General features: G+C 36.7%; 1 protein-coding gene and 1 long non-coding RNA gene across 2 annotated transcripts; one reads left to right on the top strand and one right to left on the bottom strand.

Annotated features, from left to right (window-relative positions):
* Nucleotides 1-2250: 2250 nt before the first annotated feature.
* sem1 (SEM1 26S proteasome subunit) lies at nucleotides 2251-4926 on the bottom strand. The gene is made up of 3 exons (XM_083523869.1): nucleotides 4766-4926; nucleotides 3318-3411; nucleotides 2251-2503 (listed from the first exon to the last, which is right to left on the bottom strand). Exons 1-3 carry the CDS (start codon nucleotides 4839-4841, stop codon nucleotides 2461-2463), a joined length of 213 nt encoding a protein of 70 aa, XP_083379995.1. The 5' UTR covers nucleotides 4842-4926; the 3' UTR covers nucleotides 2251-2460.
* LOC310716577 lies at nucleotides 3421-10306 on the top strand. The gene is made up of 3 exons (XR_014530632.1): nucleotides 3421-4361; nucleotides 8986-9031; nucleotides 9436-10306. It is a non-coding gene; the product is annotated as an uncharacterized lncRNA (long non-coding RNA).
* The last annotated feature ends 1165 nt before the right edge of the window (nucleotides 10307-11471 follow it).

The following is an 11471-nucleotide window of genomic DNA, read 5'->3' as shown; positions in this document are numbered from 1 at the left end:
CCCGTTCCTCTCACTTAGTGATTTTCACACCTCGCCGACTTTCCAACAATTAAAATAATCATCCAGCCCACAGCACTCATTTTCAAGGGGGTATCGGTGGATTTGCATGTTATGAGTATGTCTGGCTGTGCGTGTGCGTACGCTCCTGCTCCTCTGTATTCCCCTGTTAAAATTACAAAAAGTGCAGGTATTATTGACTTAATAGCAGTTCATTTAATTCGAAGGCTCGGTGTCTCAACTATGAAATTAGGTTCATTTGTAGAAGTAGTGCTCGTGTTTAAACCGTGCTATGTTTCAATGGTAATAGGAAATCGCCCAAGAAATCATCTGAATATTGAAAATGAAGAATGAAACTTGTTGGAAAAATTAAATGAAACTCCGAATGCTTTGGAAATAATTTAAATAAATGCGCTTACAGAGTCAAAGGCTCAACTAAGAAAAAAAAGGGGGACAGTAAAACAGAAAGAGGGCATGCAGAGGCGGAGCAGAACGGGAGGATTTTCTCCTGTGGTAAAAGATGTCGTACTGGCGTCGATTACAGCTCATTATGGCACTGAGAGCAAGAGCCACACATTCAAAGAAATCATTCTGCAAGGGGTGTGCGGCTGGGCAAATTGGCCTCGACTGGCTTGTGGGAGCCCCTGCTGAGCAAAGCGGAAGACCAGGGCCCGATGACGAAGGTGGGCAGGCCCAGGCAGGACACACTGTGACCACCCCCCTGCCTCTAACACACAGTGTACTGGATAATCTGCCTGCCGAACACCACAGGCTCAGCAGGAAGTGCTGTGTACAGAAGAGGAGCTGCTTCTCAGCTTGCTTTCCCTGCCTCTGTGGGTTTAGATCACTGAATAACACATACAGGGATCTGTCCACAATCTCAGTTATCAGCCTAGAAGCTTAACCCTCGTTAGATGTGGTGGTTAAACTGGTGGATTTTACGTTTTACGTTTTTTAATTAAGCAAAGTGTCAACATTACCAACAAGAAAATAATTTTACAAAAAAAAACAATAGCATACAATGTTGGCTAGATCAAGAAACAACATTACATTAAAATTATTTTATATTATAAAATTATTATAATTAAAAAAGTATATCGGTTAACTGATTTAAATGTACGTGAATTAAATTATTCTCCTGCTTACCTTGTATAAATGTAACAAAATTTAGTCAGGCCCAAATCCACAAAATAATAAACTACCAACAACTGTAGTGATATTTACTGCTAAATACTGGTTTACTGATTTAGTGGTTTATCTGGAGATATAATGTGTAAAATAGTCATTACACTTTTATTACTGAAAACGTAACTTATACAGTGATACGTTAAGTTGCATCAACAGTATGTTACTAAACGGGTCTGATTTTGGAGAGGATGCAGAGGCAATATTACCCAAAACATCATTGCCCTCATTTGTGGTGTGCATTTAAGCAGTAAGAAAGCAGAACGGTGAAGGTCTGGTGCGACTATTACATAATAATTACCAGCATTTTATTAACTGACCAAAGAGAGCCGTGTTTTTTCTGTTGGATCACTAAACTGATGCTAAAAGAATGTGAGTATGTGAGAATTATCACCATCACAAGTGTTTCCACTCCTGTGTTTCACAGCATGTAATAAGCATTTCTTCATGTACTTGTTCGGAAAATCTCATTATATATATTAATTTAACTCGCGATTAAGGCAGAGCGAATTTCAGTTTGACCAATTTTATTACAAATAATTTTTTTTCTAAAAGGACCACGTTTTAAAAGGCAAGGACAGATATAAAATAAAAAAATAAAAAAAGAATAAACTCTACCGACAAATAATTTTTAATCACCAAACATTGCCTTCCCAGACAATTTCAGCGTTGACGTTTCCTCAGTCATGCTTAGAGCAAACTGAGGGAAAGCAACTGGAACATAATTCTAACAGGAACCACATACCATATTTAACCAAAATTAAAAAATGCACATAACTATAGAAGCACGGTCTCTCAAAATAAATTAATATTAAAAGAATTATTTCCAGAGTGTAAAATAATTAAACATCAATAACAAAGGGAGAGATTTTGAGTAAAATTAGGATATTTATAACATCTGTTACAATTAGTTAGTGTATTAAAAACTTAAGTATTAATTTTAGGTACATTTAGAACAGATTAAATTGTGCGATTAATCGCAAGTAAATTCGTAACATCAAATATTTGTATTTGTAACACACACACACACACACACACACACACAACAAAAATGAAACTAAAACCAGATAAGAAGAGAATAGCTTTATTATAGCAACTATTAACACATACAAACAGTCTTTTGGTGAACACATACTAAAAAAAAAAAAAAAAAAAAAAAAATCTAATCCATTTTCCTCACACTAATAACACTCCTCACATTTGAATTCTTACACATGAAATAAGTACAATGTTCATCTGGGATTAACCACTCGACAGCGTGATACGTAGCGGTCAACATTACGACGTCTCCATCTTGTAGCCGTGCTTCTCAAGTTCAGCTCTGCCAAAAAGAATTAATACGAAAGAGTTTATAACAGAATACAGCAATGCAAACGCTCATTTAAGTCTGATGGAAAAACTGTTCTGAACATCTTTTTTTCATCTTATAAGTGTACAATAGCTAATATAATAAAAGGGTGAAATGTTTTCCATAACAGTGAACAAACTACATTTATATAATAACTTAATAAACTTTAAACAAATTTAACAATTTACTTGAAATGTGTAAAAAAATTAAAAATAAACTAAAGATCCCCACAAGTGTTTTTTTCCCGCACATGACTTTTTAAGAGCTAAGGATTTTTGTATAGGCTACAAATAATCCTTGAATATTGCTTTGCTTTCTCTCAATACATGTGCCTTCTATCATTTTCCTTTTTACATGTTCTAATAGTCACGTTCAGGTTGCTCACTGCCTTCACAAGATCTTGTGCATTTCATCTCCTCACTAGCATTTAAATGTTGGAAGAAAAGTTCTGTTAACAATTTTTTGATTCAACCCATCGGATTCCTGCTAGCGGACTGAAAATTGTTTTGGGCAGGAAAATCACCAGCATGTGCCGAGTTCCTTTCCAACAGCCTGCCTGCAGTCTGCTTTATGAAGTTAATGTGTGTGTGCCGATAATCTTATAATCTTGGCACACATACTTGAATCGAGAAGCTCTTACTAAGCAACTTCTTCTACTGCAAAACATTATGTCTGAGAAGGTTTCTGGTTAATTTTTTTTTTCTGTTAAAACGCTGTTCAGATAGACAGGTGCACGTAACCGCACAGAGGAACGATGAAACGCGCTTGCCAGAAAACAACAGTGTACCTCAGCTGGTTGGAGAAGTCATCTTCTACGTTATCATCGTCCCAGTTATCTTCCCACACGTGAGCGTCCTCATCTTCATCCAAGCCTGTCCAATCTAAGAATGAACACAGGTTTAAATGGCAAGCCTCGGTGGAACAGAATCCGCAGTATTCTTATTATCATTATTAAAGGCTGATGAGTATTCTGAAGATGACTAAAACATCAAGTTTCTGAACTACTAAAGTTTAATGTGAGTGTGGGCTGAAATAATTTCTCGAGTAACTTGAGCAATTAAAATACAAAAAAACATTTAAGCAAATTATTTTCTTCGTTTAGCCCTTTTAACTACACACAGAGCACTGTTTCTCCACGGACCATTATTATTAACGCACCACCCGCTAAACCCTGGAGCGCTCTGGACAGGTTACACAGAAGATGCTGCAGAATGAAAAAAACGGAGGAACGTGCAGAAAACAGTGAGGGGCAAGGAGAAGATTCGGGGCAAAGAAAACGACTCAAAGTGTGGGATTATTTCAAACTAAAACAAAGAAAACACCATACGGCGCATTTGCATTTTTATTTCTTTTTTTTATTTGCATTTTAATCTAATGTGGCAATTAAATGATCTAGTTTCCACAGATATGGGTAACCAAGGACTAATCCCAAACAGTTCTTCCTTTACAGTATAAGAAGTCCATTTGTGTCCACACTGGCTACTCGGATGCTTGTTCGGTGCTTCGTTGTCTCAAGACTGGATTACTGCAACTTACTCTTGGCAGCTCTGCCTCTGAAAGACATTCGACCACTGTAACCGATCCAGCATGCAGACACATAACTTGTTTTAAACCTTACTATGTTCTTCCACTGCGATGCTTCCTGCATAAGATTTTAAACACTGACACTTGCCTGCAAAGCCAAAATTAAACCAGCACCCGTCTTCCTCACAGCACTTATCTCACCCCATACAATGCACCATGCTCCCTCTGATCCACAACCACTTGACTGGTCCATCCATCTCTAAGGGTAAAGGAAGACGTGCTCCCAGACACTTATCTCCACTGGGAGGTCTAGAACTTATTTCTAACTCTTGTCCCACCTAATAGAATGATTGTTTTCTTTATCTGTGTCCTAATGAGAATATCTGCGAAATGCCATGAATGTAGAGGGAGAGACTAACATCTTATTGAAACCTTTTGCTAAACAGCTAGCACACATTAGCATCTAACACCTAACTACGTTTTTGATCTTGTAATTTTAGAATATTATGAGGACGTATTAAGCTGTCCTTAATAACGCGTTATAACACTTTTCACTTTACAAAATGTTATTAATTTAGTTCGCTTGCTAGCAAAACATTATCAGCACACGTTAGCACAGTTAGCTGCTCGCTGAGTCACTGTGCCCACTAGCCGTCTATTCTCCGCTCTTGGTCGCCCAAATCTCACACTTTATCTCTTATATTCACCCACCTTCGGCTGGAAATTCCTCAAATTCATCGTCTTCCTCCAACAAGCCCAAATCTACCGTTTGTTTCTTCTCAGACATGGCAGCCAGCTAGCTTCTAACCGTGAGCCACAATAAGACAGGACCCAAAGAAAAGCGATAGCGCATGCGCGTTGAAAAGAAAAATCCGCGCATGCGCTTTTCTTTGGGTTGGTTGGGATTTTTTTTTGCTAGTTAGCCAGTTCCGCCTCCAAAACATGGCGCCTATGTTTACTGTGCAAAAGTCTGCGCCCCCTTGCTTTATGTGTAGGATAATTATTCCTCTATTTTCCCAGTTAATTTTTATTTATTAAATTTATAAGATTAATATTAATGTTTTGCCCTGGATTCTGTACATTTATATTGTTCCAGACCTAATAAAATATTTAAAATATTTAAATAAAAACTCACCTGACTAAATAGCAAAAGAAAATCCAAATTCAAATTTTTTTTTTCATTAATTTAGCTGTGAAAACTGTTAACACTTGTTTATATATGATACATATTAAACCTGACTTGTATCTATATTCAGTAATTATTATATTAGGTTCATGCATGTACTTTGAATATGTAAAAATGTGCCTGTATATGTAAGACTAAGTGGAAGAGTTGTATTAGACTCCAAATGTTTTTAAATGTCCTGCCAACAACTTGCCTTGTTTTCAGAAAAACACTGACACTACTTTCACCATGCTTGACCGATTAGCTTGTGTGTTTTGGATCATGAGCAGATCCTGTCTTTCTCCATACTTTGTCCTTTCCTTTACTTTGGTTTCATCAGTCCTTAAAACTCTGTTCCATAACATTCGTAGTTCGTCTCTGTACTTCCAGTCTGGCCTTCTGATTCTTATTGCTCAAGATTAGATTGCATATGGTGGTATGGCCTTTATATTTGCGATCTTGAAGAATTCTTCAAAGGTCTGTGATACTTTTACCCCTGCCCTGTGGAGGATGTTGCTAATGTCACTGACTGTTGTTTAGGTTTTTTTTTTTCATTGCTCTCTCTTTATTTACCTGCAATCAACTGCTGCTGTTTTTCTTGGCCGTACTGTTTGATGTGTAGCTCTTAGTGCACCACTGGTTTCTTTCTTTTTCAATACATTCCAAATTGCTGTATTGGGTTTGCGAACTGCTTGTGCTAATGTATTTTTGGTGTTTTTCTCAGCTTCAAAGTGGCCTTGCTAAATACAAGAGTTCATCTCAGGAGTAGACATTCTAAACTATTAATTAGAGAATACCTTGACACACAAAAAATACACATCAGTCAGATGTTCCCATATTTTCGACTCTGTGGAAAATTCTGAGTTTAAACAAAAGGAGTTTCGTTTTACCTTCCAAATTCATAATGTTTTGATGTCATGATTATGAGCATTTGCCTCCAGGGTATAATTTTGTGTGCATTGTGCCCTGCAATGGACTGGTGTAACATCCATGGTGTATTCCTGTCCCACAACAGTAAAGTGTATACCACCACCATATCCCTATCTAAGATGATGCGTGAATGAATGAATAAATTAACCAATAAATGTATGAATGAATATTAGATGTATTTTATCCACTGGTAATTAATCAAGATTTAAAATACAATGTCACCTTGTTTATGCTAGTAATGCCACTTTGTCTGATTAAACATCCATGGATCTCTTTGGCAAGTGTAGAGTACAGTTCTCAGTTTGCTTTTACTTTTCTAAATATTTAGTTGAAAGCTGTATAAGTTTTACTTCCACATGACTAATCACATGTAAGACTTATATGAGAGTGCATAGACCAAGCATTCAGCAGTGCCATTAAGCAAGTGGAACAAGTATACGTTGAGACAAAAGAGATCTTTTAAGTAACACTGGTGGTGAAATGTAAAATAAAACTATTTACATGAATTAAAAATAACGCCTCAATTAGGGCACACATTTTTCAATAAAGTACAAATTACATTGTGATCCATGTGGCGTTTTCAAGAAATGAACTGACAGCGACTGGTGGGTAGGCCTCTGTGCTGCAGTGTAGATAAATGACAGCACATACACCACAAAACCGCATGCACCACAATGAAAATTGCCCCATGGCTCCCATTTGCTGACAGACGGTGAAAACCTCAGCTAAGATCTTACCCACTTATTCTATTTTCAAAACTATTTGGTAATCATCTTAAGTGCTTACACAAAAAAGAGTATGCAGAAAAGGATGATGTTAGAAGGATGGTTTAAACAGATCAATCTGGTTTGTTTAAGTAAAAGAAAACAGTTTATTTATAAGAGAATATGCAGATGCCTTCTTTTGAATGAGGCCGAATCATTGTTCACACTAATTGCATACAGTTGACAAGACTGTAAGGGCTCTTACACACAGTCTTAGGCATGGGCTTGGGAATGTCACTCAATGTCCGCTGAGCATACCTGAGACTGCAGTTACACCATGGCGCCTGGAGTCTCCGGTGGTAGGGAGGGGGGGGCAGACAGCAGGGCTGCCCAGACTGACTCCCGGCCTTTCTTCACATGTGAGAATGCCATTCATTAGCCCCTCCAGGACAGTATCGCACTGAGTCCTCATAGAGGCTCCGACCCAGCCCGGCCAGTCTGGCAGTCTCGCTTCCACCGACCTTTATCAGGACAGAGATCACATTTTGGCCTGAGGGGTGCTAGGAGGAGCAAATTAATGCAGTTTGGATGACGGGGAAGTGGTGGTGGGGGTAGAGGGATATGAGACGAAGAAAAGGTGGGTGAGTAGAGCCATCATCACTTCCAGCTCCCATCTGACTGATCCCTGCAGCAGATTAGTGACATGGCTCCTGCTCTGCCAGGGAAAGTGACAACACACCAGAACATGTGGCTGTCTACCTGTCGAGGGTCTCTCGATAAGATAATCACTCTGTCTCGTTTAGCCCATATAGGAGAATGACAGTCGATTCAACTCGGGAAAAGACTATTAAATGTAACTCCATATCATGGCTTCGGAGGTACTGACTGTGAATGTTACAATATTTTTACCACACACTGATTACAATGAGATCATTAAGGACTAGTTTTGACTTACTTATTGACATTATGGTTATGTGTCTTTGTTAAACGGTTAGAAATAGGATCCTCTGATAAGTTACAACTGTTAGCAATCACTATGGAATAAGAAGAATAAAAAAAAAATTGGAACGTTAAAAATAATTGTCATGACGTCACACCACCACATCATTGATTATATTTCTACAACAGCTTGTTAGTACAATACAACTTGCATTGTTCCTTATAGGTTATATTGCTACTTACGTAGTTCCAAAAACATCCTCGTATCTCGAAGCAATTATTATAGACCAAGCTGTCAAATTAATATGATTCATTTGAACAAATTAATCCTCAGAAGTTGATGCATCGCCTCTTGTGTATAATATATCTGTCAAGTTTGGTTATTAAATGTAATTCCATCTAGTCACTAATTCTAGAATCAGAATGTATTGTGTGATGAATCTTCATAATGAGTGAGCAGGTTTTTTGTTAATGAAAAAGTATGTTGATCAAATGAGGTAATAACACAGTCAAAGTTGCATGAGCATGTGGAAAAAATATACACAACAAAGCTTCCTGATTTTTTTTCTTCGCTTCCAGCCCACAACCAACTAATTCAACTGTCTGTCATGAGGAATTTTAGCTTCATATTTTTCATCTGTCAGTCTTGAAAAGCCCTGTCATCTGGGGCTTGAGGTACAGTTTGCCAACACTCTAATGGCCCTTTATGGCTATACAATCTGATGTCTGTCCTAGCTGGCCCCTGTAATCCTGTTCACCTCTGTGGCTTTCTTACGTTCGAGCTTAAGTTGCATTTTTTTTGTTTTTTATCAGGATTTTGCTGATAAATGCTATCAGCGAGGTAGAAATTAAATATGGGAGGTCTACCCTGAATCACAAGAGAGAACAGCTAATAAAGAAAACTTTGTGGACTAATGTGATCTCTTTTAATCAAATGTCTTCCTGTTATCATTGTTAGCATTAATTCTTTTGTTTGTGCACTGAAGGATTATGTCCAGTTTAATGAAACCTGTATTTTCTACGAGTATGGAGCTTCTGTTAATTCATGATATCATATAAAGATAATGAAAGATTTGAGAAATTGTCTGACAATATGTCCGACATTGTTTATAGTATGTTATGCATCATTGCATCACCACATGTCTATGTTCTGATTATAATTGCTCATTTTTCCTTTGATTTTTCTTTTGCAGACCCTTCATAACAAAGTTATTCCAGACAGAATGAATAGCTTTTGAGGTATAGCATGCAAATCTCAGATCTGTGCAAAGGCTTATATATAACATATCAAATTACTATGATTAGTAATTTGTTTGAGCTGTAGTAGGAATGTTTACGTCTGACATAATCATATGCTATGAAAATGTCATTAACAATCTTGCTAGGTGTACATAGGTCTGTGTTTAAGGCATGTTGACTGATAGCAGATTTTGCATTAACTTGCATTATACTGTCATGTAAAAGTTAAAGCAGAGCAAGAACATTCATTTTGAACTAATATTGTAACAAAAAATAATATTTTAAAAATTTTAGAAATGTATCTGTGGGCTTAATATTTTTTACTAAACCACCTTACAATGGTGCATTGTAAGAGATATGGAAGAGACTCTTTATACTCTTTCTCTCTCTCTTTCTCCATGTAGGAATGACATTCTCAAGTGAACGTCCCTCATCAAGGGGCTTACAGAGTAAAGTGATAAAGTGTTCCACTCTAATACCTACCCGCTTCTCATCTGTCATCTATAAAGGGGATTGGAAATGCAACATTCTTCAGGATATAACGATATCTACGGCACACAGAAAGATATTGTAGAAGATATAAAAGAAAAGGAAAGTGTCTTTTTGGTTTAAATATAATTTTTATTATTGAATTATTATTGGTGTACCATCAGTTAGATTTCCACTTACATTGTAGTTCTTGAACTGAGAGATCAGCCATTTTTAATGAGTGACTATCACATCACATCTGTTTGGGAGCCACTGTTTCAGGTGTCTATGAGGCTGCACATTTTAATAATCAACATGTGGTTCGGAAATACCGGTGATTGGGCAAGATTGATAAATGAAGCTATCCTCATTTGGGCTTTGCTGTTACGAGGGCCCCTTCAGCTCTGGACTTTATCCAGGAAAACCTCTAACAGCCACTTATTAAGTAGTTAGACCAACATGACTAGAGTAGTGGTCACCTGGGTATGTGTCAGAGGGGCCAGATTGGTTGCTGGTGGAAGTTGGGTTCAGTAGTTTATGTGCTGGGAATCCACAACTGAACACAATGACCTCTCTTCTTTCCTGGACTCCCAAGTCTTATGTTTGTACAGCTTGGTGGCTTGTTTGGAAACGTAATTATTACTGTTTTATAAAAACATTCTCCAGTGCCGCTGACATGTCTTCAATGCTCCATCCGTCTTGGTTCCACATAAGACTGGCAGATATTTATTTGTAAATTGGACCAGCAATTCTCTGTATTCTTTAGTTTATTCACAACATTTATTTGTAACCAGTCATTTTAATGAACTCAGGCACATATTTCATTTACACTTCTTAACAAACATTTTTTCATTTATTATCTTTAGGTGGGTAATAATAAAATTCATCGAATGTCTTTCATTTAATCATTTTTTTCCAGCCTCAGTGAACCTTATTTTTGTACCTGATTCAATTCATCATGAGCAAAGGCATTGTGTGTCTGTATACAATGTGACTCAAAACCTTCAATAGAAATTCAGGTGTATTTAAGACATCCTGGGCAACAAAAGATGCAGAAAAATAAATTAATTGTGGTTATAATTATATTATATTATATTATATTATATTATATTATATTATATTATATTATATTATATTATATTATATTATTATTTATTTTCTTTCCTACTTTCTGTTTCTATTCAGGTGTCTGGAATGAACTATCAAGGCAAACGTGATTTTGACTTCTGTGTTTGTTTCAGTGATTGCCGGCTGTTTTCCCAGAAATATACTCACACATTAGCAACACCCTGCCACGTCCTTCATCACCACAAAGTGCTACAGCACAGCTCAAATTTATTATAGGTAAAGGAAAGAAATTTTTCAGGACTATTGAAATGAGCAGAGAAGGTATTAAGGCTCTCTTGTGCATGGGCGTCAGGGCAAAAAACCAAGAATAATTTTCTACAGTATAGCCCAAGGCTAAGGTTTGCTGCACTTAGCCAATGACAAGCTTTTAAAGAGACCAGAGCACCATGGGGTGACTGCAGATGAAACACTAGGTGGTGAAAGGGAAAGTGGTGATTTGTCATTAAGACTTTTCAAAGAGTAGTAAATGGTAAGGGTTCAATTTAGGGGTTTTTATTCCACCTCCATTTAAAGTGCACCTTGTTCCTGCTAAAGTAGCTGAAATCTAACAGTTTCAGTTCTTTGCTATTATGTGCAATGTCAATGTAAATAAGGACAACTTGTTTTATGCCTTTTTAATCATATTTCTTTAAAGCTGCTTGCCAATGTCCATTGTTAACTGTGCTTTACAATTAAAACTGACGAAATGGAATATGTATCTAAATATATGATGGGAATATTACTGAATACCATACTATATTATTATAACTATTCATTTATATATAACTAATTATTTATAACTAAATTATAACTATTATATATATTGCTCTTTATGAATAAATATGATTGAGTATGAATACAAATA

This window comes from Silurus aristotelis, assembly GCF_946808225.1.
Source record: "Silurus aristotelis genome assembly, chromosome: 21".
NCBI lineage: Eukaryota > Metazoa > Chordata > Actinopteri > Siluriformes > Siluridae > Silurus > Silurus aristotelis.
Note: the sequence above shows the minus strand (reverse complement) of the source record. Positions and strands in the feature narration are given on the sequence as shown.